Source organism: Aspergillus clavatus, genomic scaffold, assembly GCF_000002715.2.
Source record: "Aspergillus clavatus NRRL 1 1099423829802 genomic scaffold, whole genome shotgun sequence".
In the NCBI taxonomy this organism is placed as follows: domain Eukaryota; kingdom Fungi; phylum Ascomycota; class Eurotiomycetes; order Eurotiales; family Aspergillaceae; genus Aspergillus; species Aspergillus clavatus.
Window position 1 is genome coordinate 318210 of NW_001517097.1, and position 17827 is coordinate 336036.

Consider the following 17827-nt stretch of genomic DNA (forward strand, 5'->3'; position numbering starts at 1 on the left):
CTTACCCCGAGTCGCCTTGCGGCATCGACAACCCCGTCCGCAAATCGACGGACGCCGGGAAGAAGAGTGACAGGCGCGCCGTCAACACCCTACGGCTTGCGTGCGATGCAACGGCGCGCAGCAAATACGCCCGGTCGTGATCGCCGGAAGAGCGGGCGGATCGAGCGCGAGACGACATTCGATATTTTACGGAATCTGGGAAAGGGTATGGATTTATCATCCACAAAGATTAAGCCTGTTAGACTAAGGATATTGCGGGCTTTACTAACGGTGAGGAATAGCTCTGGCACCCGTTTCTCAACCAATCCAATCGTCGCCACAAGAGAGATTGGAACCGGAACCGGAACCCGAAGAGGAGAAAGACGAGATCGAGGAACTCGACAATGAACCGGAACTGGAACGACCCAGGTTATCTCTACCGCTGGATGATGTGGAGGAGGTGGATGAAGGAAGTCCTGAGATGCGCCCGCCCCGGCTGTCTTTGGCTTTCGATGAAGAGGACATCACACACGTGTCTGTGGAGTATCCGCGCAGAGCTGCCACTGACCATGACAGAGCAAGATTGTCCATGATGAGCTTCGGAAATCCTCGTCTGAGCGAAAACTTTGGCGACTCGACCAGATTGGAGAGTGGTTCCGAAGACGGCGAGGGCGATGATACGGGAATCGTGGGCGAAGGAATGGACGAGACACTCATGAGCCAGGGTGCATTCGACCGAGGGTCAGTATGGAGAGTGCTCATTTGGATCAAGTTCAGCCTGGTTAACTTCATGCAGCGGCGAGACGGAGGACCTTGGACGGTTCAACTTCAATTTCAACTTCCCATCCCCACCCCCTCCCGGTGAAGGCGATCTCATTCAGGACGAACCTATGGACGATGAAGGATTCGAGCTTCCTCCAGTCGACCTGGAGCAGGAGATGGACCCGGCCTCAGAGGAAAGTGATGATGATTTCGGCGCGACTGCTGGCGATTTCGGCTTGGAACTGAACATACCTAACCGTGCCTCTCTAAGTGAGAGCCCGGGTATTCGGGGGGGCGGCCTGCGAGACGACGACAGCGTACATGTAGGCCCAGGCGCCAAGCCGAAGAAGCTCTCGCGCCATGGTATCCCTGTGCCCAACATGCCAATGGGTGTTGTTCGCAAACTCGCTACTCGTTTCGCCCGTGCAAAAGCCGGATCCAAGCCAAAAATCAACAAGGCTACGTTGGCTGCAATCGAGCAAGCATCGGCTTGGTACTTTGAGCAAGTGAGCGAAGACCTAGCGGCATACTCTAAGCATGCGGGGCGAAAGACGATTGATGAATCGGACGTTACAACTCTCATGAGAAGGTGAGCTGAGAAATGTTCTTGATTGTGCGTACGTACATGGATGCTAATCTACCCAGGCAACGGCACATCAACAATGCCACCACCGTTTTTTCTCTCGCACAAAAGTACTTGCCAAAAGAACTCCTACAGGACATGAGGTTGGCAATGCCACCATGACCGGAGGATATATGATACAAAAATCTGAAAGGACCAAGCTGAACGCCGTCAATAATGCATATAATGATGCCAGACCCGGGAATCATGACCAGTTCCGATTCTGGACAACACGACGAGTGACCTCATTCGGCCTCTTGCGGACAACCATCCACATCATAATGGATGTTGCCAGCGACAGACCGTACCTATTGATAATGAGCAACAGGAAACGACACCCGAACGCGAATCAGTCGTGGGGTAGTACTTACCATGTGAAAATGTACTGGCTGTGGTTGTTCCGCAGGTTGACCTCAGCTGCGCGGCCGATGGGAATACCATTGTCCTCCCTGTTGAACGCTTCGACCATATCGGGCACTGCGACTCGCAATCAGCCTGGAAAAAGTTCGCTCTCATAGGTAGATTATCTTACCCATGGTCTCTTCAATCCACACAGGTTGACTCCCTGTCAGTTCAGCCATCTGGTAAACATCGGGAAAGTAGAATTTCCCCTGCTCCGGCTTGTTCTCAGGCGTAAACATGTTCTTCTTCCATGGTTCCCGAAGCAAACCCTCGACTGTGACCTCGCCCTTGGGCAAACCGTCCGCCCGGTCCTTCTGGTTCATCATCTTCCTGGAGATCCAACCTCTGTTAACAAGCACGGTGCTTGCTCCAGGGCCTCTCTCCAGTGGGGTGACCACCATGAAACCCTCGTGGCCTTCACGCATGCGCGGCCCGATCAACATCTCCTGATCGTGTCGGAAATGACCTGTGGCGTACACTTTTCGGTAATCAAATTCGGAAATGGCATCTGGATCAATGCGTGGAGGCAGCGGGAGTGGAGGCTTTACGAGACGGTCCTCGAACTTTGCGATCAACTTGGTCTTCCAATCCAGTCGCTGGACTTGCCATGTGCCCAAGGCGAATGAGATGATGGGGATCAATGCTTTATAAGGATTGCTTTCAATTAGCCAATGAACTTTTGATTCGTCCATCCCGCAAAGGAATAATTGTGATATAATCATCTGCAATGAACAGTACGTACCTAGAATGATCAAGCCCGGTCCGTGCTTGCGCCCTGTGCGGACAATTCGCGCCGGATGATCGACGACGGAGAGCCATCTAGGATCATCCGCAAGCTGTCGATTACTCGTAAACCGAATCTGTTGTCGGCGACATTTGGCACAGATGGAATCAAGCCGGAACACCGCACGAGAACTCCGAACCGTGGAGATTTGCGGCTGCCACGAGGTCGCTGCCGTCCGCTGGAGGACGGAGAAGATCGACCGCATGTCTGATAGTGGATGAATTCCCGGCAGTCGGAACCAAGGCGATCGTGGACGAGTTGAGGCCTGGGGGCTTGAGGCGCAGAATTGCTTATGAGGAGAAGATGCGGGATGGAAGTCGCTTGAGGCCGGAAGACTTGGAGAAAACCCCGTGATCGGCGGAGCTCCAACCGCTTTCCCCGATAAGTTACGCTGTCCTTATACTTCGCGATAAAGCTACATCGCTTGGATCCTGCACTTCAGTTTCTTCCTTTCGGGGTACCCAGGATCCGCTATGTTTTACTCAGAAGGTCTACAGGCAGGAATTGCTCTCGCTGTCAGCGAGGCAAAGGCTGTTGTCTGCTTCGTTCGAGGTTTGTCTGTCATCCCCGCACGGCTATTTCTGCATGTGAATGGATGCTTCGGCAGTCTGGGGTTACATGCTAATTTGGTGGGATTGACTTAGATGATGAAGAGACCAGTACTCTCTGGGAGGATGAATATTTCGTGGATGATGGAGTATGTTCCTGGTTAACGGGATGCGTAGTCGCCTATTTCTGACTTGGATTCTATCCAGCAACTTGCCCAATCGCTTCAGACGAAATCTGTCCTGTTGCGGCTCACGAAAGATAGCAATGAAGCTGGATTCCTGACTTCCTTCTGTCCCATCGTTCGATTCCCTACAGTGGTGGTGATTAAGTAGGGGTTACCTTACCAATTGACACTACTGGGTACAGTACGCTGACCAGGGTGGTCCACAGAAATGGCATGTTGCGGGAATACATTGTGCCTGAGATCTCCAAAGATGACTTTCGCACTCGGTTGAGAGCTTCTCTCGAGGAGAATCAACCAGCACAGCTGAGTGCTCCGGCGCCTCCTGTCTCACGTCCTTCTGCCGCACCCTCACCTGATCCTTCGACCAGCCCTGTATCCTCAACCGCTGCCACGACTGCAGCAACACCTGCCCCCTCGATATTGAATCAATCACAACCGAAACCAGTCGAAGAAGAAAATATCGGGGACCGCCAACCAGATCAAACTCCAGGCGCTGCACACAATGAAGGATCCTCGAGGGTAGCCAACCCTGCGCCTTCCCGATCAACACATAAGCCCCAACAATCGAAGAGGGGACAACAAATTAGGAAGCACGACACGAATATCCAAGAACAAAATACCACTATCAAGGCGAAGCCGGAAAAGAAAACAACATCACCTTCAAACACTACAATAAGCACAGGCTCGCCGAAGGAAGCTCCAGCAATGCGCCAACCAGCTACGTCCACACCTCCCAAACAATATCGTCTTCAAGTCCGACTTTTTGACGGAAGCTCGGTTCGTCGCAGTTTTACACCATCTCAGACTATTCGTGGGGATGTTAGGCCATGGCTAGACAGTCTACTACAAGACGAGAAACGACCATATAACCTGAAGCACATTCTGACCCCGTTGCCCAATCGAACGCTCACTATCGCTGAAGAGGAACGTACGCTTGAAGATCTTGGATTAGGTTCTACCGCCAACCTTGTGATGATTCCGATCAACTCCTATACGGAGGCGTATACAGGGTCAGGTACCAGCCTACCCGTACGTGCTGCATATTCCGCTTATGGCTTGCTTTCCTCTGCCGTGGGTACTGCAACAGGCCTAGTTGGCTCCTTCCTTGGGTATAACTCCACAACGTCAACCTCTTCCGAGACAACCCCTGATTCCAGCTCTGCATCGGAGAGGGGCGCGCGAAGACCGCAGGTGACTGCTTCCAGTGGTCCTAGAATCCGAACATTGAGAGACCAGCGCGAAGAACGGGGCGACAGTCAGTTTTATAACGGGAATCAGGTATGTGGTTTCAGTCACCCAGCTGACAGGACTTGCGAAAGGAGTTCCTCGCTTACTCGTGTGCAGCTGAATTTCGAACCACGGAGAGATACAGATGAACGATAGATACGAAGGCTTTTGGTGCTGTAGTCCTGATATGGCGTTATGGTTGTTTAACAAATCTATGTTTTTGGCCGCCTTGACCAAGCTTATCACGAGGACTGGGCAGGGGTACAATTCCAATAAGAGCGATACTGAGTGCCAAAGTCGGTGTTGAGCTACTTGTGCATAGTCGTTCTTTTCATGATTGGCACTGGATTCATAACTTGCAGCGTGTATAGGCGCTGCTTGTTTACTACTTATTAAACTGGATTGGAGGAGTTCAATGTCGAAGAGTGGAATTTCGTTACTCCAAATTTTTTTCTAGTTTTTTATCTTTTCCCTTCTTCCTTCGCGAATCACACAGAGACGCATAGGAAGACAAATAAGACAGATATGGCTCCCTTGGGAGAGTGGTATACAGTAGAGTAAGGTTATTACGCCGCTATGCAAACACAACCCATCAACCCGCCATCCCAGAAATGAACCTGAGACAAGTCGATAATTGCACCAAAGACCGAGAAGTCTTTACCCAAATTGAAAAAGCACGTAGATACAAGCACAGTCGCTTAGTACTGCTTAGCCGCAGCCTGGCAGGCTTTCTATACAATGCAGTCAGCAATAATTCCCAGATACAATAACAATGCAACGCGCTGCTTACCAGCTGGTCGAGGTACCATCCACAGATGGTCATGTTTCCCTGGTTCTCATCCATGCACTTGCGGAAGTTGCGAACGTCCGTCTCGCAGGCGGGGTTTTCCCAGGAGCTGTTGGTGGCGCTGCCCTGCCACAGAGCACTGTCCATGGGTTGAGCCTGAGCGGGGGCAGCCTGCTGTGTCTCAGCAGGGGCGCTGCTAGAGCCTCCGCTGAAGAAGCCACCGATGGCATGCCCGATCGAAGAACCAACTGCGACACCACTAGAAAGGAAAAGAATAAAGTTAGTCACTGCGTTTTCTCATACTGAAAATGTGACTCGGCGCAAAAGCTGGCGATGGCAACTTCTTCGATATGCCATATCGGGTTATTGCCACCAGAACATATCTGAGCCGAGGATGTCGGGGAGGTAGGCTTGTCAACTTACGCAGCGGTCGAGGCCATCTGGCCGAACAGTCCGGGGCCGGAGCTCTGCTGGACTGGAGCCATGGGGGGAGGAGCCTGCTGGGCAGGAGGGTGAGCAGCCGTCGAGTGAGGCTGGTGCTGCTGAGCGTGGGGAGCAGCGGCCGGTCTGGCCGGAGCAACGGTAGGTCTGGTGGGAGCGCTGCGGGCAGGAGTAGGCGCAGGGGCGGCACCACGGCGTTGACGAGGCATCTTGATGTGTGTTTGTGAGGAAGGCGACAAAAAAGAGGGGTATAGTTTGATGAAAAGTTGGATAAGGAGCGAAAGCTTGATGGGTTGGAGGCTTTTATATGTTGAGGTTGGAGGCGCGAAAAAGAAGAACCTCGAATGTCCCGTCGGCGGAGAAAGAGAACAAACTCCGATGCAGCTGATGGATACCTCGATACCGATTGGTTGTTGTTTGATTATGTAAGTATGTACCTAAAGATCTGCTGGATGAAATCACGTGCTGTATCAATCGGCACCTGTTTATGTTACAGAACGCTGTAATATTACAGGAGTGTCGACTCGCCATCTGACTCATTCTCAATGTTCATTGCTAATAATGGATATCTATTCTATAAGTGATTCCAAGTGCACATGCCCTCTGACGTAGGAGGAGGGCTGTGGGTATCTAGATCGAGACATTTCGATAATGCCATGTCAGGAAACCCATCAAGTGCCAAGCTTCAGCACAAAGCTGTATATGCCAACAACCCAAGTGTTGGCATGAGGCATCTGGGGTAGAGGTGAGCTAAGTCTTACCACCATTCTGACGGTCGACATCCAACACTGGGCCATGGTCGGGCCAGCCGACCAGGATGCGAAGATTTGTCTTACAATGGGTGATCAACTTATGTTCCCTCCTCTTCATTTTGTCTTCTTCGTCTTCCGAACTTCCAACTTCTTCTGCCGTCTCTCCTTCTTTCTCTCATCTTGGTCCTCTTTGCTTCGCTTCCTGCGCTTCCTGGTGGCCTTGGAAATTTCCTGCTTACTTTTGTCTTTCTTCGACTTCTTTCCTTCTTTGGTATCTTCTGCATGGGTTGTTTCGGGAGATTCGGACGGCTGTGTTGGCTCCACAGCCATAGCGTCTTCATTATCAGAGTCACTGCCGTCTTGGTCTGATTCTGAGTTTGAATTACTTGTAGCGTTCTTGGACGAGGTCTCGGATTTCGCGCCTTTCTTGGCTAACAATGCCGCCTTGAGCTGGGCACGCGCTTTTTCCTTGGCTTCCTGTTCTTTGCGTTGTATATCAAACTTCTCATTTCCGGCCTGGGGGATATTAGCGCGTACTATACAAGAAACGAGAGAGTTGGGGGAAGGGGAGGGGGGTGTAAACTGCAGGTCAAGAGACATAGGGAGGAACCTACAAGCCCATGTTTGATAAAGCGACCAGCTGCCTCCTTATCTAAAGTCATAGTCCTTTGCTCCGGCTCTGTCTCCAGCGCCTTTATCTTTGCAAAATACTGCCTCACCCGGGTGATTTCGCGGAAGATAGGGTGCTCCTTTGCATTCACGCCATGGAGACGCAGATAAGCTACCTCAACGTAAGCATAGAATTTCCATAAATCGGGAGAAACTTGGGTAATCGTACAGAAGATGAGAGATTCCAGAGTGTAGGTTACAAGAACGTGGAATTTCGCCTTGTCTAGGACTGGAAGTTTCTTTGAGGTCTCGAGAACTGAATTGCTCAAGATGGGTTTCAGAGCCTCTTCCAAGTCGTCCACATTGTCATCCAGCTGCTCGAGCAACGGAATCAGATCAACGGCGTCCATATTGTATAAGTTGGCGCAGTCTTGATCAAATCACCTTTTCCATCAATCCAACTGATAATGGCGATTTTTTTTATCAGTGGGCGGTGAATCAGGCGGTCAGAGCCCATTTCTCCTAGCTTATTGATCGACCGTCATTATTATTCCTTGTCGCAGCCTCCAGAAGACGAACTAGCTGAACGAAGAATTGAAATGCTTTGCCACATAGTATTGTTGGAGTGGAATTGAGGAAATAGTGAGCTCGCTAGGAAATTTTCTCCGATAACGAAACTCGCTCCTCGAATCTCGTGCAATTCTTCAAAGTGTCGCTCTACATACTAGGACGCCGTCCGCTTCTGCGGACTGGCGTGTGCGAAGTAGAGACCTTGACAAGGCTCTGCCTTCGAAGCGTGCAGCAGAGTCGATCCGTATCTACATGGATACAGAAAGCCGTTGATGCATCCCATGCGAACGAGAGGCGCAAGCTATCGGGCCGGATACATATCCTGGGACTTGGAAATGTCGGAACATTTGTTGCGCATTCGCTTGCAAGTCGACCGTCACCGCCTCCTATCACCCTGTTGCTGCACAGTAGGAGCCTTTACGGAGCTTGGTTGGCGAAAAAAAAGTGTCTAGCCGTCAATACTAACGGTCTTGATGATATTAAAACCGGCTTCGATGTCAACGTACTGAGTGACCGGACATGGTACTCGCTACCTTACTGGAAAGAGAATGGAGAGCCCGATACCAGCGGTAACAGAGCTGCGGAAGAAAATTTAGAAGCCGGGGTGGAAGAGTCATTATCGCAGTCAGTGGAGGATGATGAGCATATCGAATGCCTGATAGTTGCAGTCAAAGCTCCAATGACTGCGAAAGCTCTGGAGTCGGTCAGCCATCGCTTGACCCCTGATTCCACAGTCCTTCTTCTCCAAAATGGCATGGGAACCATCGAGGAGATTAACAAGAAGGTCTTCCCTGACCCTCTCCACCGTCCGCACTACATGTGTGGTATCATTTCACATGGCTTAGCGCGGAAACGGGACGCGTTCCATGTCAGTCATACAGGCATTGGAACGACCATCATCAGTCCCGTCTTGCCGCGCGAGGCACATTCATCTGCGGATGAGGAGGAGCTAGAGTGGGCTCCGAGTACGAAATACCTCACACGTACATTGACCCTCACGCCGCCGCTGGTTGCTGTGGCCGAGACTCCGTCCTCCCTTCTTCTATATCAGCTGGAGAAACTGGCAATGAACGCTATCATTAATCCCTTGACGGCCATCATGGATTGTGAAAACGGGGAGATTTTGTACAACTACAGCTTTACTCGCGTGATGCGGATGCTTTTGATTGAGATCTCGAGTGTCATTTGCGCCTTGCCTGAACTGCAAGGTATTCCTGGTATTGAAAATCGCTTTTCGCCAGAACGTCTTCGATGGATGGTCACTCAACTTGCGAACAAGACTGCCAAGAATACCAGCTCCATGCTGGCTGATGTACGATCTGGGAAAACCACGGAGATCGAGTATATAAATGGTTACATTGTGCGCAGGGGCGAGGAGCTTGGCATCAAGTGCGCAGTGAACTATATGATTAAGAATTTGGTCCTTGCCAAACAGCAACTGGCGAAGCAGAGAGTGTCCGGGGCTATCCCTATCGATGTCCTTGGCGGTTCAAAACTTTGAATCTGCTCGCCATGGAACCACTGACCGAAATGTTCATCATGTCCGGAGAATGCTTGTGGCTATGGATCGCCATACTCTGCTCTGTCAGCAGGACACAGTTATCAGAGCCTTATCACAGAGGGCCTTGATTTGTCCCCATCGCCTGACGAGTGTTGACACTTTCTCAATATCTTTCTGGTCCACTTGATCGGGACCAAGATGTTCTAGAGCAGCGAGTGTGGTGTCCGCCTCCTTGACATAGGCGCGTATCCATTCTTGGATAATTGCAGCCGATTTCTGTTCGTCAAAACCCTTTGTCGAATACCCAAGGACATAGTTTCGCCAATCCCTTGGAGTCATGTATTTCATACAAGCAGCAATTTCGGTTCTATAACAGGCGCCTGTGGCAGTGACTTCGTAGTTGCTGGACCATATATTAGCATCAATGGCGCTACAATAGCCACCCAAGAAGGTGCCAATGATCTCATGGTCAACATACCCATAATATTGTTGCAAATATAGCTCTTCCTGGAGGGACGCACTCAGATCTCGAAAAATGATATCATCAAGGTATATCGCTTCCGATCCGTTCTCCTCGAGGAAAAACCCATCTAATTGACGTAAGCTGTGTGATCCATGGAACAAACGATGGTGTCTTGATCTCACATTCAGCGAGTAAGAAATCGTTCGGATGTGGCCCGTAGCTCATGTATATTTCCTCGTCGACATCTGTTTAGGGTCAGCGAATCGATCTGCCAATGGAGATAAAATAGACTCGTACCATAGTTCCTTGTCGCTCGAAAGATATATTTCTGGCCATTGAATTTTACATCATCCTGTGCGGCATATAATGTCAAAACCAGAAGAAATTGAGGTGTCATGCTGCTGGGCAGGACAGTCCGTACCTCTATATCGGAGTGATTAAAGTAGTCAGCGAAAGGTAATAAGGCCATGGCGTCGTTTCGATCCTCCGGTGGCTGTTGGCCAGGCATAAGATAGTAAAAGCTTCTCGTGTTGACGATGAACCAGTTGTATGAATAAGCCTCCCAATCTGTTTCGGGGAAAACGGAGATGACGCTATTCCAAGCTTTCAACAATCTCTGCTCCTGCTGGGCAAGGAGGTTTTGGTGCGACGTCTCATACTCGTACCCAATCTTGCGTTTCCGAATAGTGTTCCAGGCGCCGGATATTGAAGGAGGAAGCAGATTCAATTGAGTGGCGTTGTCATCATAGCATGGATTAGGCCCCCGGAGGGACGATGGCCACAGAAGGGGCACACTATCCTCAAAGTCCCGGCGAATAGGCCAGGTCTGTCTCCAGAGCTCATACTTTTGCAAGTCCTCCTCTTCCCCGAGGGTTAGGAAGGCAGCAAGGAGCGCATGGACGGAGACATCCTTGGGAAATTGCTGCTTAAAGGATGCAGGGATGCGCCTCGTTGTCAACATTGCCTTCAGTGGCACTGTCAAGATCACCTCGCCTTTCTTTTAATGTTGTGGATGTCAGTTCGTCTGGAAATTTAAGGAGGATGGTCCACTACTAACTTTGATGGCCCTCGTAGATATCATTCCCAGTCCGCGGCCAGGAAACCGCGCCGGAGCAACTCCATTCACAATGACCCCTTGGGAGATGGCCCATTCGGTGAAGCTCTCATGAATTTCCCCAGGCCACCAGTCTGGCCTCATAACTGTAAAATGGTTTGGAGTCTTCTGGCTGAGCAGCAATGGATGTGGTGGGGTCTGTGCTAGAGAGACAAACAGGGTTGATGTACTTGCGGTGTGCTTGCTTCTCATCAAGGGATGGATCCAGATGTGTTGATCATTTTCAGTTGTTCGTATATTTAGACCCAATATCAATCTGTTAATCTCAAAATGGCATTATAACATTTCATCGAAGTATGGTGAACTTGCTCAAAAAGAGCCAAGCTATCTGTGAACCACATAGCGGCATAAATTCAGTGATAAGAAATCCTTATCGAAAGCTTATCGTTTGCTCTACGGCGTTCCAAAACTACCACTTGCGCCAGCCGGAGCTCTTCCGCGGCGTCAGAAGTTCCCGAAGCATCAGACCATCTCGACCTGTTGTCGCATAAAGGGTCATGTTAATAACGACATTACGCCCTCTACTCACAACATGTCACTCCTTGGGAGGCGTGGAGCAGGACTGGCTGCCAGGGGACTGACACCAGCATCACCAGCAATTGCAGCCTATGTACGGCCTTTTTCCGCCGTGAACCGCCCGCCGCCGAAGTACCCTGGTCATGTCCCCTTGACTTTCCTCGAGCGTGGTGCTCTGGCTGTGGGCTCTGCGGTGGGATCGCTTCTAAATCCTCGAAGAGCTGGTAAGGAAATACATACAAAATCTTCCAAAATTATGATTTTTGGTTATAGCGCTCTCGTCCCAAAAGGTTGGACTAACAATACGCGGCGTCATAGATCTCATTGCAGCGTGCGGCGAGGCTACGGCAACCCCCTATTTTATATACAGACTTCGCGATGCGATGTTATCTGATCCCACGGGCCGACGCATTCTTCGGGACCGTCCGCGTATAACCTCCGAGACCCTCCCGATGTCCTACCTCCGCTCTCTGCCAGAGAACTCCGTGGGCCGGACTTACGCTACTTGGCTTGATCGCGAGGGGGTTTCTCCCGACACTCGCAACAGCGTCAAGTACATTGATGACGAGGAATGTGCATATGTCATGCAGCGGTACCGGGAGTGCCACGACTTTTACCACGCGGTGACTGGGCTTCCTATCTTCGTTGAGGGAGAGTTGGCGCTCAAGGCGTTTGAGTTTCTCAATACGCTTATCCCCATGACTGGTCTCAGCATCTTCGCATTCGTGAGATTGAAGCCTGCGGAACGGGAGAGGTTCTTCTCGCTCCATCTACCATGGGCAGTTCGCAGCGGGCTTGCGAGCAAGGAATTGATCAACGTCTATTGGGAGGAAATCTTGGAGAAGGATGTTGATGAATTACGACGGGAGCTGCACATTGAAAGGCCGCCCGATTTACGGGAGATTCGGAAGATGATGAGGCAACAACAGAAGCGGGAGAAGGAGAGGTTGGAGCAGCAAGCATGATATGTTCTTGATGCTTGACTTCCTGAATGTTGCCGAAGTCGGGCTGTTCTGGCTGTTAAGATATGTATATTACACTTGAGCTTGGCGTCAGGCTCTTTTATCCAGGTAAATTCCATACACTGTATCCCCAATTGTTGTTTAATGCGTGGTAAAGCCTGGGAGGGACTCGTTCCTAGAATTGTAAAGACGGCTGGCTGTAGGTCATAGCTGCATTGACTCGCGGTGAGAATTTTTTGTGAAAAGACCATGAAGTAGAAGATAGGAAAGGCAGCTTTCTAGACGAAGAAATCAGCTGCGCGAGTGGTAACGCCTGGAAGATCCTCGATCGAGAGCTGAGGTATCAAAATAAGCTCATCCCGCAAAATGCCGCTTCCATGCTCTTTAGAAGCACGATTTTGGCGGCACGACTGTAGTCCAAAGTCCCATTCTTACAAGTCCAGCAGGTCATCATCGTCGTCCCAGCCGCCTTTCCGTCGAGTGAAAACGATCTTCTCCTGCTCGTCCTTCCGTTGGTTCTCCGCAATCGCATTCAATAAGTCCTTCAGCTGATCTTCGGTGACCTTCTGACGGATCTGACCCGTCTGTGCCAGCATGATAAGTCTATTTTCGACGTCCAAGGCGCGCGATTCTTTGACGAGGCGAATCCGACCTAAACGATCGGCGGCTTCGGGCTCGAGGATTTGGCTCAGGATGGCAGAGCGACGTTCGGCTGGCGAGTCGGTCAAGGGTGAGTAGGTTGCTGGAGACTATCTCGCGGAGGTTAGGAAAATCATGATGGCATACCTTCAGCTTGTCTGGAAGTAAGACGGTCAGTATCTCACACATGCATTTTGACTGGGAGAAGGTACGGTATCGGTGACTGTCTGGTGAATGTGACTCGCAAGACTTACTTTCTTTGTTCCTCTTGACCCTCTCCACCAGCTCCTCGGGGGCCACCCTGTTGTTGTAGTTGTGCAAGACGGGCCCGTCTGAGCTATTCCGATCTTTAGATAATAGTTCCAATGTCGTAGTTCAAAATGCCTCTCATACGCACCTCTTCCAGCTCTGCGTCAGCCATTTGGATTTAGTGTTCGAGGCAAGGGTTTTTGTATTGAGAAGATATTAGAATCCTGGTTCTGTAGTAAATCTGAAGACCGAATCAATCCGGGAAAGCGAAAACCACAAAATGGATTAGATAGTGTTGCTTGGGTCTTCAACTGTATCTTTCTTTCTCTCTCTCTCTATCGAGGGGTAGACTACCCAGATCGAATGATAGTGAAGTTTTGTACCCCACTTTGTGGCCTGAGGCCGTCATGTTGGGGGTGGGGCTCCATGACAATCACGGTTCAACTTCTCCCCCGAAGTACGGAGTAGATACACTATTAGGTCTAGATGATCCACAAGTACTACACAGTATGCATTGATCCTTGAATGGAGAAGCGTTGTTCAGGCCTTCAGGGTTTACCTTGCTTGAACAGCCATGTGTTCGCCAATATACATTATACACAGGTTCTATCTATCTTTCCAACGGGAAATGTCGTCATCAAGCGCCAGCCTAGCCTCATTCCACACCTTACAATTTCCTCCCTAGCATGCATACAGAGTAGGTGGGTAGGTATGTAGTGCTGAACAGGCTGACTGAGCAAGTACTAGTTACACAGAATATAGATTGCTTCTGTCGAAATTATCTTCTGGTTCTCAGCTGATGGTATTGTCTTCCGCGGATGAAGGGATCGAGCTCTGGGTCTTGCAAATGCTGACCTGACAAACGCATCCAGATCCATTCTTACCAGAGGGTAGGTTCTATCATTTGGTGACTTCGACCGAGCAGTTAAAACGTAGGAGTCATTTGTTGTAACTATGAGTTGTCCAGGTCTGGGCGTGTTGAGGACAATGTCGGCTTAAGCATACAAGCAGGGAGATGCTGACCATGCTGGGGGGCAACGAACTGTGGCTTTTCCCAGACCATCAGCTCGCTTGATCAGCGATCCAGCTTGGTGTTGTAGCTCTCGGCCACTTGTCTGGCAAGAACCTCGTTTTAGAATTCGATATTATTTGCAAACAGGATTGATCCCTTTTGAAAGGGATAGACCCGAACTATCGAGTCTTCGTTCTTAAGAAGGGCAATTTAGGAGTGAGAAGGATTCAGACCCTCACACAGGACAGAAGTTTTATGGATTTGGGTTTCTCCCGAGTAGTCAAGGTATCCATGGAGTGATCCGTCTCTTAGATGTTTCACCTGATCAATCTCTTGGTTAATCAAAAGTATGGTATGATGGGGTAGACAAATTTTGTTTCAGTAGATATTTATTACCTTAAGATTTAAGATATTATAAGCTGAACAGCCAGATAAAAGAAGCTGAAATTCCATTGGAGGATTCATCAGAGAGTCACATGGCCAATGGGATGTACCTACTCCTACCTTACGGAGTAGATACCTAAAGTAAGTACTCCGTACTGGCGTACTGTAGACTGTATAGTTACTGGGTTGTCAACTTGTCACCTGATAGGTAGCCGCTGGGTCTAGTCCTTTTTGAGATCGGGTGTCCCGAATCAGATAAGCTCAATCTGGATTTGCCTCCTGTCAGACACTAGTCCTCTTCTATACTAGCTCCTGGGATTCTTCAGTACGACATCCGTCATCCCATCCCTCACTTAACACTTTGGCCTTCGAGCCTGAGGTTCCAGGGATCTTGGACCTTGGTACTGGTAGTAGTACTCTGACAGAAACAGCCTACTCCGTACTCCTGCAAGCGCCATCCCAACCGCCATCCTTTCCAGCTAGAGAGGGGTTACTCTGACTATCACTCCCTTCCTTTGACTCGATTCTTTTGTTCAATATATTGGTCTCCCTTCAATTCTATCTGTCCTCTCCTTTTCTTTCGTCGTATCCGTTAAATCCGACTTTTCCTTCTCCCAATCTCCGCTCCTGTCCTTCTCGTTCTACATTCGGAGTACGCGCGCTGGCAGGCACCCGTGCCTCAGCTGTATTTTCACAGTTGATCATACACCTCGCTTATTTCTTGATCACACATCCACAATCGAAGTCTCTGGATGAGCACAGTGAATAACCTAATTGCATGGCTGTGATACCCGGTCTGGGTCACTGAGCCTCTTCCACCGCCTGGAACAAACCCTCTCGTCTCTTTCAGCGACCACCATGGCCGAGTACGTGATGCATTAATTGGAGGCTCTCCGTGTGTGGCTTTGCAAGTCGCTGACTGAGTTGAACAGTTTAATCGCATTTCAGACCTATCACTTACGTCACAGCTTCCTCTCACCCTCCAACATGATCCCCCGTTCAAGTAACCACAAGCGATCTCTCTCGTCTGGTCATAGATCGCCCTCTCCTGATAGAACAGTCACGAAAACGAAGTCTACCAATGACCTCCTATCGGTCACGACTCAGAAACCAACACTTGCCTCCCGTTCCAACAGTGCAGGTGATTTCCCTGATGGTGGTTTCAGTACACTGAAAGATCCAAGACTGGCCAATGATTCGGAGACTCCCGAATCGTGCATAACGCCATCTCATCATCCGGATTTGAGTAGCGAAGTGGCTGCGTTGAGTGTTAAATTGATTCAGGCGATCAACAATCAGACTACTCTGGATGACAGCCTAGTCGCCACCCGCCAGGAGCTGGAACAAGCGCAGAACCGACTCAAATCCCTCGAATCGGAAAACGAAAGGTACCGGCAGGATATTGAACAACAGATCCTCATCAAGAAGGTTGATGCGGACCTTGAAATTTCAGGGTTGCAGGCCGCTCTGGCAGAAGAGAAGACTCAGCGCGCCGTCGTTGAAAAAGGCAAAAAGACCATTGAACAAGAATTGGAAACTCTGACCGCGGCGCTTTTTGAAGAAGCGAACAAGGTAATTTCTCTCTCCATCAGCATTCGTCGCTCTGTGGTAAACCCTTATCTAATCTTCGCAATGAACAGATGGTCGCCGCTGCTAAGCTGGAACGCGAGGCAGTTGAGAAGAAGAATGAGCAATTACGTGCCCAAGTGAAAGACACGGAGTTGCTCCTTGCGTCGCATCAAGAGCAACTGGCCGAGTTGAAGTCGGTCATGCAAGGAATGAACCTAGCTAAGGATGATGTCGATACTCACGCTATCAACTCCACGGCACCATCCTCCCCAACCGGGCCCCAGAAAGGACCGGGAAATACCACGAAGGACTTCGAGTCTACGGATACTTTCGAACCATCACCCCATCTTGAAGAAGTCGTGCCGGGCCCATCCACCAGTTTCCCACATTTGATCAAGTCGGTGTGCCGGACGGATATCCAAGCTTTCGAAGACTTTCGGGAGCTGTTCATTCTGTCGAAAGCCTCGAAGCCCCCAAGCAGGGCAGCGAGTGGCTCCTACGCCGGCCTCAATGTCATGAGCTTGGCCAATTTTGGCGGGGCCGGATTTGGCTCAGCATCCTCTTCCCCAGCCAAGTCGACTCACTCGCCCCACGGAAGCATGTCCTCTCCGCAGCCTTCCACCTCTCACATTCCACTCAAAGAGACTCGCTTTTACAAACGCGTCCTCATGGAAGATATTGAACCAACACTCAGGTTGGACGCAGCACCGGGGATCTCTTGGCTAACGCGACGCACGGTTTTGAGCAGCATCTGCGAAGGAAGCCTCGTGGTTGAACCGATGCCAGCCGCAGCGAAAAAATTCGACTTTCCCTGTTCCCTTTGCGGCGATCGTAGGCCTGGTACGGACAACGAGAGAACTCATCGCTTCAGAACATCGGATAACGAGACTGCGCAACGGTATCCCCTGTGCGTCTTGTGTCTTGAGAGAGTGCGCTCCTCTTGTGAATTTACCGGCTATTTGCGCCTCATCCTTGATGGGCATATTCGTGGCGGTGATATTGAGGAAGAAAAAGACGCGTGGGAAGAAACAATTCGCTTGAGGGAGCGGATGTTTTGGTCTCGAATTGGTGGTGGCGTTATCCCTGCCATTCCTCATGCGAATGAGCTCGAATACAGCGGTCCTGCGTCCATGGAGCACATTAACCAAAGCACGCCATTCAATGATGAGGAGAGCCACTATCCGTCACCTTTCGAGGCGCGGGACTTTCACGATTATGAAGTTTCGGATTCCGATTACGACAATAACTCTGTGAGCGGATATACTTCCAAATCTGGTGCCGGCCCAATGTTCTACGATAGCACCGAATCCCATGCTTCGGAGCAAGCCAAAGACGACTTCTCTAGGGAGAATGTGAGCCAGGTGACTATCTCTGCGGCCAATGGTGACTCGAATCCCGTCACTCATGTTGAAGATACGCACATGCACGAGACCACGTTAAACGGCAGTGAACAGGAACGAAAACCATGATCCAAGCTCAAGTTCTTTGAATTATCGTTCTCCTGGACAAGACGATACCATACCCTTTTTCTATTTGAACTTTTCTATACCATGTGTCTTTTGATATCCTAGATCATCTTTCTTCATTTCCCACACAGCTGCTATTCTCATTGCTGAATGCAGCATACTACATGTATTACTAATCAATTTGTACGCATAATCTGTTTCCTTCTTTTTGCCATTCTCACATTTCATTCGGCTGTGGGAATCATTGACTTACTTTTTTTTTACCCCCTTCATGGCGCAATCAG

The 17827-nt window shown here is 50.0% G+C and overlaps 10 protein-coding genes across 10 annotated transcripts; 5 read left to right on the top strand and 5 right to left on the bottom strand.

The window, feature by feature from the left end:
• Window positions 1-105: 105 nt before the first annotated feature.
• On the top strand, window positions 106-1334 carry ACLA_034290 (uncharacterized protein; the record flags this gene model as incomplete). Its single annotated transcript, XM_001270651.1, has 3 exons — window positions 106-205; window positions 282-720; window positions 776-1334. 3 exons carry the CDS (start codon window positions 106-108, stop codon window positions 1332-1334), a joined length of 1098 nt encoding a protein of 365 aa, XP_001270652.1.
• A 234-nt stretch (window positions 1335-1568) lies between these two features.
• Window positions 1569-2754, bottom strand: ACLA_034300 (cytochrome oxidase assembly protein SHY1; the record flags this gene model as incomplete). The annotated part of the gene is made up of 4 exons (XM_001270652.1): window positions 1569-1671; window positions 1735-1840; window positions 1896-2408; window positions 2508-2754. 4 exons carry the CDS (start codon window positions 2752-2754, stop codon window positions 1569-1571), a joined length of 969 nt encoding a protein of 322 aa, XP_001270653.1.
• A 268-nt stretch (window positions 2755-3022) lies between these two features.
• ACLA_034310 (UBX domain protein) lies at window positions 3023-4665 on the top strand (the record flags this gene model as incomplete). The annotated part of the gene is made up of 5 exons (XM_001270653.1): window positions 3023-3101; window positions 3194-3246; window positions 3305-3426; window positions 3489-4560; window positions 4627-4665. 5 exons carry the CDS (start codon window positions 3023-3025, stop codon window positions 4663-4665), a joined length of 1365 nt encoding a protein of 454 aa, XP_001270654.1.
• A 542-nt stretch (window positions 4666-5207) lies between these two features.
• Window positions 5208-5946, bottom strand: ACLA_034320 (coiled-coil-helix-coiled-coil-helix domain-containing protein; the record flags this gene model as incomplete). The annotated part of the gene is made up of 3 exons (XM_001270654.1): window positions 5208-5240; window positions 5300-5555; window positions 5720-5946. 3 exons carry the CDS (start codon window positions 5944-5946, stop codon window positions 5208-5210), a joined length of 516 nt encoding a protein of 171 aa, XP_001270655.1.
• Window positions 5947-6603: 657 nt separating this feature from the next.
• Window positions 6604-7508, bottom strand: ACLA_034330 (putative exosome-associated protein; the record flags this gene model as incomplete). The annotated part of the gene is made up of 3 exons (XM_001270655.1): window positions 6604-7005; window positions 7104-7270; window positions 7328-7508. 3 exons carry the CDS (start codon window positions 7506-7508, stop codon window positions 6604-6606), a joined length of 750 nt encoding a protein of 249 aa, XP_001270656.1.
• An 839-nt stretch (window positions 7509-8347) lies between these two features.
• Window positions 8348-9169, top strand: ACLA_034340 (ketopantoate reductase family protein; the record flags this gene model as incomplete). Its single annotated transcript, XM_001270656.1, has 1 exon — window positions 8348-9169. One exon carries the CDS (start codon window positions 8348-8350, stop codon window positions 9167-9169), a length of 822 nt encoding a protein of 273 aa, XP_001270657.1.
• Window positions 9170-9253: 84 nt separating this feature from the next.
• ACLA_034350 (uncharacterized protein) lies at window positions 9254-10830 on the bottom strand (the record flags this gene model as incomplete). Its single annotated transcript, XM_001270657.1, has 6 exons — window positions 9254-9572; window positions 9648-9759; window positions 9815-9877; window positions 9930-9984; window positions 10054-10629; window positions 10690-10830. 6 exons carry the CDS (start codon window positions 10828-10830, stop codon window positions 9254-9256), a joined length of 1266 nt encoding a protein of 421 aa, XP_001270658.1.
• A 448-nt stretch (window positions 10831-11278) lies between these two features.
• coq4 (ubiquinone biosynthesis protein COQ4) lies at window positions 11279-12227 on the top strand (the record flags this gene model as incomplete). Its single annotated transcript, XM_001270658.1, has 2 exons — window positions 11279-11486; window positions 11581-12227. 2 exons carry the CDS (start codon window positions 11279-11281, stop codon window positions 12225-12227), a joined length of 855 nt encoding a protein of 284 aa, XP_001270659.1.
• Window positions 12228-12655: 428 nt separating this feature from the next.
• Window positions 12656-13284, bottom strand: ACLA_034370 (DNA-binding protein; the record flags this gene model as incomplete). The annotated part of the gene is made up of 4 exons (XM_001270659.1): window positions 12656-12966; window positions 13011-13021; window positions 13118-13200; window positions 13261-13284. The coding sequence occupies 4 exons, from the start codon at window positions 13282-13284 to the stop codon at window positions 12656-12658; spliced, it is 429 nt and encodes a 142-aa protein (XP_001270660.1).
• A 2082-nt stretch (window positions 13285-15366) lies between these two features.
• Window positions 15367-17546, top strand: ACLA_034380 (guanine nucleotide exchange factor SEC2; the record flags this gene model as incomplete). Its single annotated transcript, XM_001270660.1, has 3 exons — window positions 15367-15374; window positions 15441-16080; window positions 16149-17546. The coding sequence occupies 3 exons, from the start codon at window positions 15367-15369 to the stop codon at window positions 17544-17546; spliced, it is 2046 nt and encodes a 681-aa protein (XP_001270661.1).
• Window positions 17547-17827: the final 281 nt, after the last annotated feature.